Here is a 20,761-nt window from a genome sequence, read left to right as displayed (position 1 = left end):
CTGCTCGACATCTCGTATGCCGTCTAAAAAAAAAAAAAAAAAAAAGTAGTGTTTTTTAATTGGATTACAAATCAAGATCCAGCACACATATGAAATAAGCATGAGAAAAGTATACCATGCAAATGAAAACAAAAAGAAAGAAAGGTCACAATCTAAAATCATAAACGCTTATAGAAACCTTGAAAGGATACTGTAAACTAGTAGGAGTGGTAAGAAGACACTGGATGAGAGTGGAGCTAGACCAGTGGGAGGCCTGAGAGGGAAGAAAACCTCTCAAAGAATAACTTTTATATGTTCTAATATTTGAATCATGTGACTGTCTTCTGTATTTTTATAGGACAAAAATGGATAAACCTGTAACTGGCTTATAAGCAAAGCTACAAATGAAAAACGCTTTCCACTTGCCTAATATCAGCAGTATTTCTGTACGTTAGCATTGGTCCTGTCCCATATGACTGCAGTTCAGCACTTCAGAATTACGAAGAAATCTGAGAGATCTCCAGAGACAGACTGTCAAAGCCAGAAAGTTATTTTTGAAATAAATTCTGTTTTTCTGAGATTTGTTTCTCAGGCAGATGAGGAATTTTCATCACGATGATCCGGGTTTCATAAGAATTAAACCAATAACTAACTGACTGGCTCCAGTAAGAGCTTGAGAGACAATCTTGCTTGGATGACTCATTTTTATGATTTTAAAAAAAACAAGTGATAGAAAGTTCATATGCAAAGGTAGATTCCTGCTTCCTGAACCTGAAGCTTAAAATTTTGGCAGCTATCTTTCAAAAACACAATATAAAATTAGTTATAAAACTGACTTTTTTTCAAATATGAAAATAAATCTCAAGAAATTACTCAACATTGGGAAATTGATCCTTTTCTTCTGAGACCTCTTTTAGAAAATGCATACAAATGTTTGGGAGCTCTGTTGGCATAATGCCTAAGGCATTTGACTGCTAACCAGAAGGTTGGCGGTTCAAACCCACCAGCCACTCCTCAGAAGGAAGACTGGGCAATCTACTTCCTTACAGATACCGCCTCAGAAACCCAAGAAGGGGTCTCTATGAGTCACAATGGACTTGATGGCAGTGAGTTTCTGTTTTTTGTTTTTTGGTTTTTTAATCTATAGTAACAAGGAGCTCTGGTGGCATAGTGGTTAAAGTACTTGTCTGCAAACCGAAAGGTCCATTGTTCATGGTCCAAACCCACCAGCTGCTCCACGAAAGAAAGATGAGGCAATCTGCTTCCATAAAGATTTACAACCTTGGAGACCCTATGGGTTAGTTCTACTCTGCCCTAACTGGTCACTATGAGTCAGAATTACCTGATGGGAGTGGGTGGGTGTGTTATTCATAAACACTATCTCCATGTTGTTGGCATAACATTTTCATATGATGATTTGAGTGAGCCTGCAGTGGCCTGTGATACATGTAAGGAACAGTTAGCCATGTATTGAATTTTTAAAAGATTATTAGAGACTGTCTTTGCTGTGATGACTTTTGATGTATTAACTTGGCTGGGCTAAAGTCTCCAGTTACTCAAACAGTAATCTACATGTTGTTCTAAAGAGATTTTGCAGATGTAATTAAAGTCCCTAATCAATTGATTTTTAAGCAATGGAGATTATCTTGGATAATCTGGGTGACCAAATTTAATTAGAAAGCTTTAAAAGCAGGGCTGAGGCTTCCCTAAGGAGACCTAGTGGCACAATGGTTAAAGCACTCAGCTGCTAACCAAAACATCTGCTCACCAGTTGCTCCACAGGAGAAAGATGTGACAATCTGCTTCTGTAAAACATTACAATCTTGGAAATCCTACCGAGCAGTTCTACTCTGTCCTATAGGGTGGTATGAGTGAAAATCAACTCAACGAACAGTGGGTTATTTATGTGTATGTACATGTGTGTGACTTGCAAGATCGTTTGGTGCTATCATATAAATAAAGATATAAAAGAATAGGAAGGATTTCTATTTCTAAAACGTCTCTGGGTTGTGTGCTTATTATGATTCTTTAGCTATCTAAAATCTGGGGTGAATTGGGAGTAGCATCTTTCTTCCTACATGAAATGAATATATTTTTAATGCTTTCTTCCTGTCTTTTAATTATTTGCTCATGTACAAATTTTCACATAATATCAGTGATTTTTTTTTACTGTACTAGATTTAAAGCTATATTTTAAATCAAAGATATACTAAACTAGATTTTACTAAAAACTTATGGGTATATTTTACATGTAGATTAAGCGCTCCAGAGAGAAATTTTGAGTTTTAATGGAAAACTATAACTTATCGTCAGTACACCCTCCAGGGTTGTCAAATTTTGGCTAAATTTCTTGTCTATGAGCTGTTTTCCTCCTCTTTGTAAACTGCAGGTTACTGATAGATATGTAAACTCTGTCTTGTCAGAGTTTTAACTGATATCTTCCCCCAGTATGGAAAAACCGTGTGGGTACTTATCTGCAAATCATACTGGAGTCTGATATCTTGCAAAATTGTTAACTCTTATCAAATTTTCAATCCTATTTTTCTTCAATATCTACCTACAACCTTCCAAACACACTTTTCTAATTTTTCTCCCTCCTGCTTACCACTCCCACCAAGAACTAAAATCTGACTGCTCAGATCCCTACCCAGACTCTAGGTTACCTACCTGTAGCTACCTCTTTCTCCTAGGATCCTGAAACAGTTGCCCTTCACCACTAATTCTCAACATATGGTTCAACTGATTTTGAAATACCAGCAAGAATCCTGAGACACCCAGAAGGTTTATGATTGCCTCTTGGTTGTTGAGTAATGAATGATACTCATTCTTCTTGGATAAAATGAGGGGCAGGAGTTGATAATGTTAAACTTTACTTGAGCCCTGTGCTCCTGGAAAGCAGAGATGGCTAAGGAATCCCCCACCCTTCTGTGTTCAGGGAACAGCTAATCACAAGGGACCAATGTACTATCAATGTATTCTGAGAGAAGATCCTCTCCATCTTACCTCATGATTCCCCTAAGATTCAGGATGTTTACCTAAGTCTGTGAAAGTCCAGACTTCCTTCCTTTCTTTGAGATGCTCTTCTTTAATGAATCTTCTTTCTATGAAATAACCTGAATAAAATCATCTTTTTAATTGTCTGATGCATTTTGTCTTTGACTGAGAAAAAAAAATTCACAGGAGATATCACTAATGCATATTCTGTACACTAGAAAATTTTAAGATTTACAGATAAAACATGAATAGCAAACCTGACCCAGAGCCAGTTCTAAGCAGTTTTCAGGTTTTTGAATATGGTACATCAAAGAGGGGTTTCACGCTGTTTGAGAACCCACTGGGAACAACTTGGAAGCCAGAAAGAGGGTGTGAAAGATGTTTCAAGTTGAAAGAGAAAGTAAGAGAATACAAAGAGACATTAAAAACCCAGTAGGTAAGACTGAAAAGTCATCTGGGGATTATGAAGTGTTTGAAAATTATCCCAAGTTCCAAAGTGAAAGCTTAGAACATTGAAAGAAAGTTTGGCAAAATGCCTCTCATCTTACAATTGCCAAATAACCTCTGTATACTGTAATTATGGAGACTGCAGGAATGTATATAAAACACCATGCAAAGACTTAAGGTAGCATCTGTAATGGTTGCTAGAATGGGGAATATATTAGCTCCTGAGATTTTTTTTTTTTTAACGGCTCTTTTGTAATAACTTTTTAAGGTCAAAAGCATCATCCTGAAAAAGAGACAGAGTTTAAAACAAAAGTGATAAAGAATAGGTACTAATATTGTAAAATGCTGCTGTTAGCAATAAGTATGAGAATACCCTGCCTAGGGAACGTGATTTGAACAGAGGAGGTCTCACCTAGACATTAATTACATCAGTCTTCCATTCAACCTTCCAATTCTCAGCTATGCACCACCTTTCTTATTAGCTATGTGAACCAGGTAAGTTATTTAAACTTTCTATGCCAGAAATCTCCTTAGAAGCAAGGATGGTGCAACTTCATCTCACATAGTTTGGACATGTTATCAGGATGCACCAGTCCTTGGAGAGGACATTATGCTTAGTAAAGTAAACTCACTGCCATCAAGTTGATTTTGACTCATAGCGACCCCCATTGGGTTTCTGATGTGGTAAATCTTTACAGAAGTGGATTGCCCCATTTTCCTTCCATAGAGTGGCTGGTGGGTTTGAACCACCAACCTTCTGGTTAGCAGTCAAGTGCCTTAGGCACTGTGCCACCAGAGCTCCTGGTAAAGTAAAGGATGAGCAAAAAGGAAGATCCTCAATGAGATGGATTGACACAATGGTTGCAATAATGGGCTTAAACATAATAATGTTTGTGAGCACAGTGCAGGACTGAGCAGTATTTTGTTCTGTTGTACCTAGGGATGCTATGCGTTGGAACTGATTCGACCACACCAAACAAGAGAATGGCAGAGATTCTTACAGAAAATAGGCTTACAATAATTCTTATCTCATAGATCTGTTTAGTTGAACAACAGTAAAATACTATCAGTTAAAATTTATTGAACTTTTACTACATGGCAGCCACTGTGTTAAGGGCGTCACATGTATTAGATTGCCTCACCTTCCTCCCACAGAGCAGCTGGTGGGCTTAAACCACTCACCTTCTGGTTAAAAGCTAAATGCCTTACCTGTCACGCCACCAGAGCTCTTAATCTCATTCAATATTTGCAGTCATTATATGAGAATAAGGACTGATACGAATTCTATTTTCAGTTGAAAAACCAAGGCACAAAGAGTTTAATTGACTTGCTCATAGTCACATAGCTAGCAAGTGGTAGAGCCTTGATTTGAAGTCAGACTTATCCTTGAAATTTAACTTTCATAGCTTTATTCCTCTGAGTCTTTCACGTTTTATTCCCTTTATAAATGGTAATTTCTCCAAAAGACAATTATGACCACCTGATAGATCACCTGGAATAATCACCTGTTATTCCAGGAGATTAGAAAATAATATAAATGCACTAGATGTAAGAAAAATTCATTAAGAGGCAGGAAAAAAATATATATATAATAGATTTGTCATCAATTTATTGCTTCCCAGCTCCAAAACCACTCTTAATTGCCTGCTCTGTGATAATGGACTCCCAAACCAAACTCAAACTCACCGCATTGGAGTTGATTCTGATTTATAGCTACTCCCTACTGGGTTTCCAAGGCTGTAAATCTATGGAAGCATACTGTATCATCTTTCTTCTGTGAAAGAGCTGGTGGGTTCGAACCACCAACCTTTTGGTTAGTAGCCAAACACCTTAACCACTGTAAATATTGCTTCTCTGGCATGATGTTGAGCTTGGTCAGTAAAAGGCCCTGGAAAGACATAGGAGGAAAGCTGTGTTTGTCTTCTTTGTGCAGTGTGTTCCTCTCACCAGGTTCCTGTGGTGCAGTTTTTCCCGTACTAGCGCCTACAACATGACTTCTCTATATCAAGCTCCTGAAGCATAACTGGCTTCTCTCGCTTGAGAGTCCTGCAATGCAGCTGTGGCTTCTCCAAAGCCCAGCAGCTTCTTCTGTCAGGGTGCCACCTGTTAGGCACCACATCCTGAATGGTTTTCCTTAATACCCCAGAAGACAAGCAGTGGAATACCAGAACGACACTCCCTTTAAATAGCTTTGCAGAGAATTCCAAGGTGCAACACTTGTCTGTGGATGACTTCCCTTGGCATCCAGCTCTATTGAAGTTGAATCTTCATCTGTATAACAGATAAGCCTTCTCCAAAAATGTCCTGGTCTCAGCAACAACAGGCTGAGTGGGCCTCTTCTTTGGGCACTTTATCTCAGGCCTACAGGCTACTTGTTTTATATGCTGTCCTTGTCTTTTTCTTTAGAGTTTTTTTTTACTTCCCACTACCAAATTTTCTATGTTGTTGTTGTTGTTATGTGCCGCCAAGTTGGCCCCAACTTATAGTGACCCCTCCTTGGGTTTCCAAGGCAGTGTCACTATGGAAGTAGATTGCCCCATCTTCCTTCCAAGGTGTGGCTGGTGGGTTTGAATAGCCAGCCTTCTGGTTAGCAGTCAAGTGCCTTAGGCACTATGCTACCAGAGCTCCCCAAATTTTCTATTGTTGTTGTTGTTGTTATGTGCCATCGAGTCAAACCCGACTCATAGCGACCCCTCCTTGGGTTTCCAAGGCAGTATTATTACAGAAGTAGGATTGCCCAACCTTCCTTCCGAGGAGTGGCTGGTGGGTTTGAACCGCCAGCCATCTGGTTAGCAGGCAAGTGCCTTAGGCACTACGCTACCAGAGCTTCCCAAATTTTCTATAGTGGTCACATATTACATCAGAGAAAAAAAGATGAACAGAAAAGTATAATTAATTTATAAACAACTCATCTTGACTCTAGATGCTCTTCAGTTACCACTCATTCTCTTTCCTTCTTAGTGTAGCCAGTTTCCTGAAAGAAACTGTTGGCCTCTCATGGAATATATGTCCCATGTCTCACAGACACCTACTTATCATCATATCCTAAAAACTGACCTTATTTCCTAACTCCAATGCACCTTCTTTTCCTGTGTCTCTTCTCTCAATGATAGTTCCTTTTTTTGTCACAGGTATCTATACTAGAAAACTGATGTTCATCCATGTCTCCACATCTATTTTTACCAAATACTGTCAAATTCTACCCTCTTAACCTTTCTTAAATTATTTACTTCCTTTCTAGTATATTCTTACCTTCAAAATTATAATGGTCACCATTTAAGGAATCTATTACATGTAATTTATTGAGCTATAATTAACCCACACAACTCTAAAAGGCAGGTATCACTACTATCTTTTTAAAATTGAGAAAAATAACACTTAACAGGTTAAGTATCATCAATCTATAAACACTTTAAAAAAAAAAAAAAAAAAACTCGACTTGCTGTCGAGTTAATTCCAACTCATGCCAACACCATTTGTGTCAGAGTAGAACTTTGCTGCGTAGGGTTTTCAATGGCTATGGTATTTCAGAAGTAAATTGTCAGTCCCTTCTTCTAAGGTAACTAGGTGCATTCAACCACCAACCTTTCAGTTAGTAGCCAAGCACTTAACCATGTGTGCTGATAAGAGACTCCACAGAAACAACTAGAAGAAGCCAAAGTCAAGATACAGAGCAGCTAAAACCAAAACCAAACTCACTGCCATGGAGTAAGATGCGACTCATAGCGAGCTGATTATAAACACCATTCCCTACTATTATGTATAATAATCGACCTTCCACCTAGATCCATTATGATGCATCACTACACAATTTCCGGAAAACTTTCTAAAATACAAATCTGGTCATGACACCTTCCTATTTTAAACATTCAAATAGGAATTACCTATCTAGATAGGATTTAATAAATAATTAGCAGTTCTTTATTTCCACTATAACAGATAGAGGGTAAAATATCAGATAAGGGTTTTAAAATGATCAAATTAACTAAAATTCCAGAGAAGACACAACTTTCCCTGAGACTAACAAATATTTTCTTCTTTCTGGGGATTTAACATGTCTTGGTCTTGCAGAAAAACTGGATTGCCATAGGCAGAGAGATTCTTCTAGAGGAAAGTAAAACCAGCAGAGGTTTTAATGGCTACGTGGATTGGTGTGGTGTATTAGAATCTAGAGAAGTTCCAACGAACATTTTCTGAGTGCTTGGTTGGTGTAGAAGATTGTAGGTTGGACTCAAACTGCATAATAAATTTTCTTGCAGTCTTGTAGTATCCCACAATATCCCCATAGGAAAGATATTACATGTTTAGAGGGCTAACAAACAGACATTTGACATTGGAAATAGACTAATTTATAACTAAAGTTGCATTCCAGCACTGACACTGATCAGTTCCTAATTGTATCAAAGTGATCAGCCCCTCAACCTCTCTGTCAAACTAAAGAAACTGTCTCTGGGACAAAATAACTTTCATTTTAGTATTCATAGATATTTTATATACAATTTCCATCTTAAGATTAAAAATATATATATGGCAAAGAAGCTGCAAAATGCAACCAAAACAGGGAGGAAAATATAGACATTAGAAGCAGATTCAAGAGTTGTGATAGTTGGAGTTGTGTGTCAACTTGGACCACAATTCTGAGTGGTTTAAGCAGTTGTGATGTGGGTTATTCCCACATGAGATTGGATGTATATGTTTTGAGCAGCCTATCCATTGAAAGGGAGTTTCCCTAAGGGTGTGGCCTGCCTCCAATATATTTATGGACATCCTGGGAAAATGAGTCAATCTTCTGTGGATCTGGATCCTGTTGTGCTGCCTACAACTGTCTGTGAGTGAACAATCCACCATTCAGCCTGGTGATCTTGGATTCGTCATTTGTCAGACTCAACAGCCAGTATACTGCCTGCCAACCTTGAGTTCGTCAGCCTCTGCAGCTGAGTGAGTCAGGAAAAGCCTCCAGTTTGACATTTGATCCAAGAACTTGGGATTCACCAGCTTCTATAAGTGTGTGAGCTATTTTCCTAAGATAAATTTCTATATGTATACAAGCTTTACTGGTTTTGCTTCTCTAGAGAACCCAGAGTAACTCAAGAGTCATCTAGATATTGGTATTAGTGAATCAGGACCTTAAAACTACCATTACAAATATGTTAAATAAGATAGAAAAACTGGACAGCACGGATTAAAAGATAGGGAATTACAACTCACAATTAGAATCTACATAAAAGAAATTCAAGTGGTCTTGTACAATTGAAAAAATATATATATATTAGAACAGTTTTAGATGGGTTTAAGGAGAGATTGGTAGAAGACAGGATTAGTGAACTGCAAGAAAAACTAATATAAACTATCCAAACTGAAGCTCTGAGAGAGGGGAACAAAAAAAAAAAAAAAAAAGGAAAGGAAAGAAGAGCAGAGCACAGGAAACATTTGTGACATCATCAATCAATCTAATATATATGTATAATTGGAATTTCAGAGAAGAAGAAATAGGAAAAAATTATTTAAAAATGTGTTGTTTTTGATGGTGCCACTGAGTCAATTCTGGTTCACTGTGACCCCATATTGCAGAGCAGAAAAGACCAATAGGGTTATCTTGCTTGTAATCTTTATGAAGCAGATTGCCAGATCTTTGAAGATAGATGAATTCAAGAGTTCCTCTGAACCCCAAATAGTATAAATATGCAGAAACCATATATATATACATCATAGTAAAACCATTAAAAACCAAAGATGAAAATCTGAAAAGTAGCCATTAAAAAGATATTACATTCAAAGAAGCAGCAATAATATTAGAAAATGAATTTCAAAAGGATTTATGGAAGTAAGAAAATAAGTACATATTATATTTAAAAGGCTGAAAGGAAAAATAATTACATATAGAGTTTTATTCCTAGTGGAAATAGCCTTCCAAAATCAAAATGAAATAAATATACTTTTTATACATAGAAGAACTGAGAAAAATATTCATCAGGAAAGCTACATCTTAAGAAACACTGTAAGAAGTTTTTCTTACTTAAAGAACATGGTCCCAGATGGAAGCATAGTATCACAAGAAGGAATAAAGAGCCCAGCCAGTAAAGACCATTGTAATCTCTAGGGGAATTATTTAAAAGAATGTTACAAAGAGAAATAAAAACTGAAGAACTAATAGAGGAGTTAAAATGGAATGATTCAAATTAGCTGGTTAAAGCATTTAATTTCTCCACATTTCTGATAAAAATAAACATCAAACCTTTTAGCATAGTACATATACAAGTGCTTCATGATCTGACCCCATGTGCCTCTTCAGCCTTAATTCTTACCATGCTCCTTCTAGAACTCAGCCATATAAACTAGGTGTAGTCCCCTTAGAAAACTATATTATTCATACCAAAAACAAACAAACAAACAAAAACTTCATTGCTATCAAGTCAGGAGCTCTGGTAGTCTAGTGCCTAGGGTACTTGACTGCTAACCAGAAGGTTGGAGGTTCAAACCCACCAGCCACTCCTCAGAAGGAAGACTGGGCAATCTACTTCTGTAGAGATACTGCTTCGGAAACTCAAGGAGGGGTCGCTATGAGTTGGGTCCGACTCCACGGCACATAACAACAACAACAACAATAGCCGTCAGGTCCACTCCTACTCATAGTGACCCCTCCTTGGGTTTCCGAGGCAGTATCTCTACAGAAGTAGATTGCCCAGTCTTCCTTCTGAGGAGTGGCTGGTGGGTTTGAACTGCCAGCTTCCTTTGACTGGTTAGTAGTCCAATGCCTTAGACACTACACCACCAGAGCTCTCGTGTTATTCTTACAGTCTTCTATTTATATAAGCTACTCCTTTGCCTGAAACATATTTCTCCTCTTTTGTTACCTGTATCATATCAATTTGATTTTAAATATACAGCTTAGGTACAATCTAGTTTTCCTGCAAAGACCATCTCTGAATCTCCATATGTTCCCACAATACCCAGGGCTTATTTCCATCATGGCCCTTGTTGTAAAACATGATTATTTATTTCCTTATTTGCTGATTTTCTCAACTAGACTTTAAGATCTTTGAAGGTTCGGATTCTACATGTTCTGTGTCTTCAGCATCCACCAATGAGGCAGCACAGAGGAGACATTCAACAACTATCTTGGGAGTTCTGGTGGCATAGTGCGTAAGGCATTTGACTGCTAACTAGAAGGCTGGTGGCTCAAACCTACCAGCCACTCCTCGGAAGGAAGATTAGGCAATCTACTTCCATAGAGACACTGTCTTGTAAACCCAATTATGAGTCCAGTAAATGGGTCCATAAACTATTATGAGTCTAATCGACTCAAACAACTATCTTGTTGTTGTTGTTGTTTGCCGTCGAGTCGGCCCCAACTCATAGCGACCCCTCCTTGGGTTTCTGAGACAGTATCACTACAGAAGTAGGATTGCCCAACCTTCCTTCCGAGGAGTGGTAGGGAAGGCTAAATACATAAAAGAGCAAACATTGTTTCTCTGTTTGCTATTACTGTGATATTATCTAGGGTATGTTACAATCCCCTCCCATCCTCCAGACCCTTATTTCCAAATGTCACACCCTTACATCAAACTCAACACATTGCAAACCCAAGTCATTCTACCTCCACTCACGTGTGTCTAACTCAGTTAACACCTTATCATCTGAAGTCACCTACTGTGGCCAACTAAGAATTATTTTGACTTCTGCCCCTTTTTCCTCTCTGCTGTGCTTTTCCTTACATGCTTTCCTCAAACTTGACTACATTTTCTCCTTCCTCATCTTTTGAACACCTGCTTGTCTTTAAGACTCAGTTCAGATGTAACTCTCAGGCTATGAATTCTTTCCTAAATCACAGCCAGAATTAATTTTATTAGATTTATTAAATTTAATAAAGTTCTTCCTTAGTACTTTCACAGAACCTCATCTGCGGTGTCACATGTAATGTATTCTTTTGTCATCAGTGACTTGCATCTATCTCTTTCACACACTGATTAGAACTTTAAAAGGAGGAAATATTTTCACTAGAAGAGGAAATAGATCCATGAAAATATAAAGAAAGGGCAAAGGAAGAAAAGCCTAAGAAAGAAAATAGAAAAGCAAGCAAAAGAAAAATTCTTTAAAAAATTGAGGGGAGATTCTAGGAAATTTTAATACAAAGAAATCTAGGAGAAAATTACCTTTGAAAATGTATTTTTAGTCTTTTGGTTATTTAAAATACTGTTGTCCAGCCACGTACCTCCTACATCCTTCCACACACATATTCTCCATAAGGAGAATTCATGTGTGGATTCCTCCTGAAACAAAATGTAAAAGCTTTTGCATAAGAACAGGGGCTCTCACTGCTGAAGGGAGTCCTTAGCTGCCCTCACTGTTTACCTGTCTCCCACTTCCGTGGTCTTCATCTTCTGCATACTCCCTGATGCTATATAACTTACCTCACCTCAATTCTGACTTCTTGGCTTCCTCTTGTGTGCATGTCCTATGTCTGAATTATCTTTACCACTTTGTCTTGGCTCTCTGGATGTTTGCTTACTTTCTACTTCTTGCCCTCAGATTCTCTCTGTCAGAGGCTTATGAAGACAAAATAGGTACTCTCCACACTTATCCTTTTTTTTTTTGTTTTTTTTTTTTTTTTTTTTTTTTTTTATCCGTCCCTTTTTTTTTTTTTTTTTCTCTTCTACTTCAGGGTAATACAGTCTATATAAATAGGATTAGAAAACAGTAGCTGTTATAACACGCACATTTCCAAATCATAATGGCTTAACACAGTGAAAGTTTATTTTTTATTTACCCAACATAGGTTGTGAACTTTCTTATCACTTCTAGTCCGGAGGCTCTTCTGCAACATGAATCAACTCCTTGCTTCTGTGTTCTGAGGTCCTTTCTATAATGTCCCCATTATAGAGCTCTGGTGTGTAGTGCCTAAGGCATTTGACTGCTAACCAGCCACTCCTCAGAGGGAAGACCCGACCCGCAATCTACTTCCCTAGTGATAACTGCCTCAGAAACCCAAGGAGGGGTCACTATGAGTCTAAATTGACTTGACGTCAGTGAGTTTGGTTTTTGGTTTTACACTAAAGGGCAATGGGAAGTGTGTAGGCATCAACCATGGACTGGAACTTTAAAGGCCATTTCCTGTTTCTTTACATCCTCAGAAGGAGCTCTGGAGGTGCTGCTGTTAAGGTATTGGGCTGCAAACCAAAACATCAGTTGTTCAAACCCACCAGCCACTCTGGAGAAGAAAGATGAGGCAATCTGTCCCTGGAATGATTTATAGCCTTGGGAACCCTATGGGGGTCACTATGAATTGGAATTGACTCAACAGCCATGGGTTGGATTTGGTACACCCTCAGGACACCTTCATCTCTTTTACATCATGTCCCTCCCCTCATTTGACTTTCTAAAGTCCAAAGCACCTCACAAAGAGATGTTATTTTTGTTATGTGCTGACAAGTCGATTCCAACTCATAGTGACCCCATGTGACAGAGTAGAACTGCCTCATAAGACTTTTCTAGGTTGTAATCTTTTCTTTTTCTTTTTTTTTTAATAGTCCACACTCATTCTTAAAGATGAATCCTCCTGGTGAAAAACAATAGGATGATAGACTGAAAGCCTGATCAGATGCTCTAAGAGCTATTTAGAGCCCAAAAGTTCATAACTTCACATTTTTAAGAGACTTGAGCAGAAATCATGGATGACTCTCACAAGAGTAAGCAAATGATTGCAAATTTAGAAAATAGGGCCTCTGAGAAAAAGTAAAGAAAGCTGATAATAATTAGACTGGAAACTATGGGGATGAGGCATGACAGCTATACCTTGCTTATAAGCAGAACATACATATATATACCAGCTGCTCTCCCTTTCCATAGGGGACCTAGCCAAGAAAAGGAGGCTTAAACCTCTGCAAGGGTGGGCATAAGGAAACGTCTCCCTATTGCAAAGGGTTTTGCTTTCTCAAAGATGATGTTGAACCCCCTTCTGAAAGGATTTAAAAAGTTTAGAAACCATAGATTTCAGATGGCTCGAGTGTAGTTCTGATCTTTTGAATGTTACTAGTTGAAAACTTGCAATTTTCATTAATTATTTTAAATGAGTTTCCCTGCAGTGTCCATATGCTTTCCACATGCTTCACTGAGAATCAGGTTGTGCTGCCTGGTGCTCCCATAGGCCTCTCTTTGTGGGTTGGACGTTTGTACAGAAATCATTCCTCAAATTCTTAGAAACTCAGAATGCTTGAATAATCTGAAAAACAAATCTTTTTTTCAATCTTCTTTCCAAATATTCGAATATACTTTCTAAGTTAAGCTTTCTTGTCTTATCATATTAGCCTAGCAGTGCAGCTGGAAGCCCTCAAGACAATGCATTTTTGTTTAAATAGCCTCTATTTATAGTGTCTCACATGAAAAGAGCAAAATCAGATTGTCAGAGATTCTGTTCTGAAGCAGTCTTATGATATTTCTGTCACTGATATCAATTTTGAAAATGTAAGGTTATTTATGGGAAGGATTTTTCATCCATGGCCAAATCATGATACATATTCATGGCCTTATGACTTCAAAAAAGCTACAAAATAAATATAAAGCCAAAAACAAACTCACTGCCATCAAGTTGCATCCAACTCATAGCAATTTCTCCTTGGGTTTCCCAGGCAGTATCACTACAGAAGTAGATTGCCCAACCATCCTTCCAAGGAATGCCTGGTGGGTTTGAACCACAAGCCTTCTTGTTAGCAGTCAAATGCCTTAGGCATTACGCCACCAGCCTGTTAGCTGTTCTTTCCAAAAGCGCAGATCAGCAGCTAAGCTATAAACCTTAGTATTGATGCCATGCTTCATTTCACTGCAACCTACAAGGCAAGCATGTGTTACTTTCACATTATTCTACTTGATTTCTTAAATTGGTTGAGTTTCATGGGAAAAGACAATGAAAGTACATGATGGCTGAAGTCTTACTTTCAGAAAGTGGTGAAAGCTCTGGAATTTGGGGACATTCCTCTTCTGTCTCTTCTCTAAAGTATTTCTCAGGATCCAGAAGAAAAGCAGGTTTATTTACTTCAGGCAGCTCTTTCAGGACTCTGATACTTAATGACCTAAATGCACCTTGACAACAGCAGGTTTTAGGGGAGAATGGGAGAAAAGTACAATAGCATTAATTCTTTAGAAGAAAGGAGCACATCTCCAAGCAAAGTTAACTTTTTAAAAATTTAACCTTCCTGTTATTCAGCTGGTACAGCTGCAATGATCAGCAAACCTTATAAACACAGCTGTCCAAGATAAATCTATGGTCTTTTTTATTCAAAGAAGCCAGAAGGAATTCAAAGCCTCCCAATCATTTATTTTTTATTTTCTATTCTTTTGCTATTTTCACTTGAACACGGGTATGCTGCAATTTTGGAAAAGCTCCAGTTTCTCTTTTAACTGCAAGAAAATTGTATCCTTTGTGAAATGAAATTGATTTTTTTTTTTAATGTTTAGCAAAACACCTAAAATTTAGAATTTTCAGGTACTTTTAAATTTTGCTAAAATGTAAACCAAAGATGTGTTGACGTTGTATTTATTATGCATACAATGAGATGATGGAAAGCTATTTTAATTATGTCTTTAACAGAAAAGTTTTTGAACAAATGAAAAAGTTTTCTTTTTGCCTTACATGATAAATGGATAATGGAAGGGAAATCTACAAAAGCTTCATTTGAGTTGTGATTTCATGTTTATATTTGACTGTTAGCTTGTGAAAATAGGCACTATGTTTTTATCATCTAGGCAATCTCAATACCTAGGAAAAGGAAACTCATACATATTCAGAACCTGCTATGGAAAAGTCACGTGCTGTGTCAGTGGTTCTCAAACTTTTTAGCAGATTTCAGAGTCACCTAGAGGACACATTAAAACCTAGGCGCTATGCATTATCCCCAGGTTTTGATTTAGTAGGGTAGGATGGGGTTCCATCATTTTCAAACGTAGCAAGTTCAGAGGTTGCTGACGCTGCTAGGACAAGGACCACACTTTGAAAGTCAAAGTGCTATGTCCATCAAAGAAGAAATCTTTACAATCTGTAGGCCATCTGTTATGCCCATCTGAGAGATGAAGAAGCTAAGGCTCAAAGTGCTTTAGTAAATTGTCTGAGTTTACACAGCTAGTAAATAGCAGAACATGGATCTAAGCATCAGTATGTTTTACTCCAAAGGTATGTTTCAAGTAAGCAATAATAACAATAACAATAATATGATAATAAAATGGTATTGTATTTCTATACTATACTTAAGCACTGTTCAAAGCAGTTTACATGTAATATCTCATATAAGCTTGACAAAAATCCTATAATATAGATGAGTGTCTAAATGTCCATTGAATATTACCAAGTGATTATGCAAACTTTGACAGCAAAGTGTCATCAGAAATCCTAAAATCAACATATCTGGCACAAAGGGAAAATTTCTCTAAGAATATAAGTTGAAAAAAGATTCATAGTAAGCAAAATATTCTCGTTGTATGATGGAACATTCTCGGAAGGAAGATGGGGCAGTCTACTTCCATAGTGATACTGCCTCAGAAACCTGAGGAGGGGTCTTATGAGTCGGGTCCAACTCGACAGCATATAACAACAACAACATGACGGAACATTGAGAGTGATTCTCACCTATATTTCTAAATAATGTGCTTCAATATAATAATAATTCCCTTGTTTCAATTACTTTTTTCATAATTATTTTCTAGTCAGACAAAAACTAGATCAAGACATTGTTCTGTGTGGCTTTGGACTTTCTGGAGGAAAAAAAAACAGCTTTATTTCTTCTTCATTTCTTTAATACTTAGAATTAACATTTTGCAGCCAACTCTACTGTGGGGACTATACTATGTGCTTTACATGCTTTTTGATTTAGACTTACACTTCTGCCCTGGAAACCTTTGTTCCACATACACTGTGCTGTCTTGAACTAGTCAGTCTCTGAACCTCACTTTCTTCTTTTGTAAAACTGAGACCACATGAACTTTCCTTCAGTTTTAAAGAATAAGATCATCCCTGACATTTAAATAGCTATTTGTCTTAATTACACTAATTTATATGATACTAACATTATAAAAATATATCAACAGTGATTACTTACTGGTTGTTTTTTGTATAACTTCATAATTGTGAAGTTTACTTGTTTTTTTCATGTGGATATTTCTTTCTTTATATTTTGTACTTAAGTTTATATCTTCTGACAATCTGACACTGCAAGAAAATAATTTGTGATGGGATAAAATATTAACCACAAAGGATGAACAGACATTTTGTGGCTATAACTATATATCTTATTTTGACAAAAAGCATTTCCATTCCAGTGGACCTATGTAGTGACATTTTTCACATTATCTAAGCCATATTTTGAATAAAATACTTGCTAACCAGATATTGATATAAAAGGATGAGAGCCAGAAAGGCTAAGAAGCTGGTTTAGAAAAGACGTTGTCTCCATAACAACTAGAAGGTCAGAGAACAAACTATGCAGAGAAATATCCTTTCCCTATGTGTATATTATGTGGATTAAATAATAACCCATAACTAGCATCAGTAATATGTGTCAAAAGCCTATTTTTCCCAAATTAGTCTCAGATCTTCGCTTGTGGTATCCAACATGCAAACAAGTTCAGGTTTTTTTCAGGCTTTCCGTATGGATCTATAAGAAAACTTTAATTTAAATCTGCAGAAAAGATTTTTTTGTCAAGAAAACATGGGGAGTAAAGTCATTAGCTACATATAATTCCAGAAATCAGAATATAGTTTTAAATACATTCAACATTCACTTTCACACACTATCCTTAGGAGCTGTAAGTCACGTTGCCAAAAAAAAAAAAAAAAATTATTATTATTCTTTTGGAAACACCAGGCAGGAAAAACTTCCCATCTTTTAATGAGATCATGCTGTGCTATGGGGATTTGGATGCTGCCCTGCCCTCTCACTTCTGCCTCCCTTTCTTGCATCCCCTATCTCTTCATTGTTACTAGTCCTTAAACCCCTAGCTTTTATCCCCACTTCTGCTAAGTATTTAGTAGCTGTAGGACCTTGAGATGTTTTCTAAACTCTCAGTGTCAGTTTCCTTCTGTACAAAATGGGATTTTTTTGTGGTTTTAAAAGAGGTAAGTAACATGGAGCAATGTTCAGTGATGGGCCTAATAAATAACAGTATTCAACAAATATTAATTTTCCACCTTCCTTTCCCTCTACTCTAATTGCATCTAAAATATCAATACAAAGAATGTAAAATATCAATATAAATGAAACTATTCATTTATCCTTCATTTTCTTTATTCATTTTTTTATATTTAAATGCACATTTTAAAAAAATTTGAATAGTTTTAGATTTATAGAAAAATTGTGAAGATAGTGTAGTGCAGAGAGCTCCTATATATTCTTCACATAATTTTCCTCATTGCTAACAATGTACCTCATCATTTGGTGAAACTGAAAAATCAATATTGGTAAAATATTGGTATATTACTACTAACTGAACTCCATATTTTATTTGGGTTTTAGCAGGCTTCTTTCCTCCCCTTCATGACCTTTTCCTGTGCCAAAATCCCATCCAGGATACCACACTGCATTTAGTTGTCATGTCTCCTTAACCTCCTCCGGTCTGTGAAAGTTTCTTAAACTTTGATTTTTTCTCAAGTTTAAAAACCTTGACAAGTTTAAGGAATAAGGTATTTTGTGGAATGTCCCAAAATATGAGTTCGGCTCATATTTTTTACATTTAGACTAGAATTACAGATTGTTGGGAGGGAGATAAGAAGATAAAGGCCAATTTTCATCTCATATTAAGAGTACATGATATCAACCCTTTTTTAGTGCTGATGAGGTTTCACCTTGATCATCTTGCTGAAGTAGTGTTTGCCTTGTTGTTATGTGCCATCGAGTCAGGCCCGACTCACAGTGTTTCCTTGGGTTTCCGAGACAGTTATCTCTATGGAAGTAGATTGCCCAACCTTCCTTCCGAGGAGTGGCTGGTGGGTTTGAACCATCAGCCTTCTGGTTAGCAGTCAAGTGCCTTAGGCACTATGCTACCAGAGCTCCTAGTTCTCCTTTATAAGGCTAACTTTTCCATTTCTTATTCTGGGAGCAAGTCATCAATTACAGCCTATACTTAAGGAGACTGGGTGGAGTTAATCTACATAAATTTTTACATACACATAAAATTATTTTAAATTGTAGATTAAAAAAAAAAAATAGGAAAGCGTTTCCATCTAAAAGCCTCAGGGCAAATAGGCAGTTTTTCCCCAAATCAAAGTCCCCCTCATGATATGTGATCTCTTCACATAAGAATACATTATTTAGCCATTTGAGATTTGGGGACAAGAATGATGGGGCCCTTAGAGTGTCCTTTTAGGAATTTAAGGGAATCTTTAATCATAAGATAAGAAGCTCTAGTGGTGTAGTGGTTGAGACATTTGGCTGCTAACCAACTGGTCAGTGGCTCAAACCCACCAGCTGCTCCATGGAAGAAAGATGAGGCAGTCTACTTTCATAAAGATTTACAGCCTTGGAAACCCAAGGGGTTGCTATGAGTCAGAATCAACTTGATGGCAGTAAGTTGGGTTTTTGGTTTTGGAACCATAAGATATTGATGGTGGATACTCAAAGTGTCATGGGGTGGTATGGTTGGGACTTGCAGGTTTTGTTTTAAGAAAACCTTTTTTTTTTTTAACCCCCCAAAAAGCATTTTTGATACAAACTGAGGTGCAAATGATTCAGGGTGGTCTAGAAGTAGGAAGGTTCTTCTTTTCACTGGTTAGATTCTGAGCTTTGTCTTATTAGGCCCTGTTTTGAGGATTCCTTTCCCTACTTTTAGACCATTTGCTTTCTGGTTCTCTCATCAAATGGTATGTCTGGAAGTTCAAACCCACCAGCCACTCCTCAGAAGGAAGGTTGGGCAATCTACTTCTGTAGTAATACTGCCTCGGAAACCCAAGGAGGGGTGGCTATGAGTCGGGTCTGACTTGATGGCACATAACAACAACATGTTTTGTATAAGATAAATATTTTTCCCATCCCCACAGAAGAATTTTAGCAATACAGGGAGAGAAGCAATTAGAATATAAGACGATATCTTCTTAGAACTGCAATAAATTACATCACTTGGATGACTGCCTAGGAAATATGGCTAGATTGGTAATGCTTCAAGACAAAGGGGAGCTCTATGGACCACTAGACTGTAAATTCACCACACATTCAAAAGTCAACCTATTGCTTTCTTTCTATACATGTCTCTCACCTGGGGTGTGGGTGACATGGAAATGCAGATAGAACTGGAAAAAAGTAGATACATATCCCTGAGAAGTGATTTAAAAAAAAAAATCCATTGCCATCAAGTAAATTCTGACTTATAGTGATCCTATAGCACAGAGTAGAGCTTCCCTATAGGGTTTCCAAGGCTGTAAATCTTTATGGGAGCAGATTGCCACATCTTTCTCCTATGGAGCACCTGGCAGGTTTGAACCACTGACCTTCTGGTTAGCAGTCGAGTACTTCATCACTGTGCCACCAGGGCTTTAGAAATGAGAAGAGGATAAAGGGGAAGAATGTAATGAAGGACTGTGATGGCATTTAAAAATATTTGCAAGGATGTCAGATGGTAATGCAAGAAGTGGGCCTACTATGGACTCTCCCAGCCTCACATCAGTCGTATGAAAAGGAAAATTTCTAACTGGTCTCTTTTCCCCGAGCTGTAAGAATGGAGACCATAGGCAGTGACATAGTGCCCCTAGTGCCTTCCTAGACATAAAAAGAAGGTTCAAGTGCCTAGCACAGATACGTAGACATAGAAGGTCCTCAACAGATGCTTGGTAACTTGAATCTGAAACTAATTATTTTTAAATTATTTCACATGGCACTTGCTTATTGTGCAGGCAGCAGAAACTTATAGATATATTGTACTGACTCTGGAGTCAGAGTTTGGATCCCAGATTCTTCTTGCTGGTTGGTTGATGTGGGAAGGTCACGTAACATATCTCTGCCTCAATTTCCTTAGCCATGAAAGGGGGATGATCATAGTAGCTCTCTCTTAGGGCCAGAGTGAAAATTAGATGAGTTAATACACATAAAGTCCTTAGAATAGTATATAAAATATGGTAAGAGTTCAAAAAGTGTTGGGTTTCTCTTTCAATAAGAAAATGCTTTTCACTTAAAGCAAAGAGTTTTACTACAGCAAATTCTACTACTCCTGGGAACTAGGAGTTACTTACTGATAAAAGACAAAAAGTAAGGAGATGTGGAAATCCCAAACATAATAACTTGTTGCACGGTAATTTTAAGACTTAAAAATTGAATAGAACCCAGATATAGATCCATCGACCTATAGTCAGCTGATCTTTGACAAAGGC

General features: G+C 37.4%; 1 protein-coding gene across 1 annotated transcript in view; it reads right to left on the bottom strand.

Moving 5' to 3' along the window:
• Positions 1–20,761, bottom strand: part of WDR49 (WD repeat domain 49) — a gene marked incomplete at its 3' end in the record, with an annotated part of 237,906 nt that overhangs the window by 13,585 nt on the left and 203,560 nt on the right. The window contains exons 17-18 of the mRNA XM_007946655.1: positions 16,506–16,615; positions 14,350–14,496 (exon numbers count right to left, since the gene is read on the bottom strand). Coding sequence (XP_007944846.1) covers positions 14,350–14,496; positions 16,506–16,615 — 257 coding nt within the window. The remainder of the gene's footprint in view (positions 1–14,349; positions 14,497–16,505; positions 16,616–20,761) is intronic.

Source organism: Orycteropus afer, unplaced genomic scaffold (assembly GCF_000298275.1).
Source record: "Orycteropus afer afer isolate SDZICR_OR568_19922 unplaced genomic scaffold, OryAfe1.0 scaffold00168, whole genome shotgun sequence".
NCBI lineage: Eukaryota > Metazoa > Chordata > Mammalia > Tubulidentata > Orycteropodidae > Orycteropus > Orycteropus afer.
This window is presented reverse-complemented; position numbering and strand designations above follow the sequence as displayed.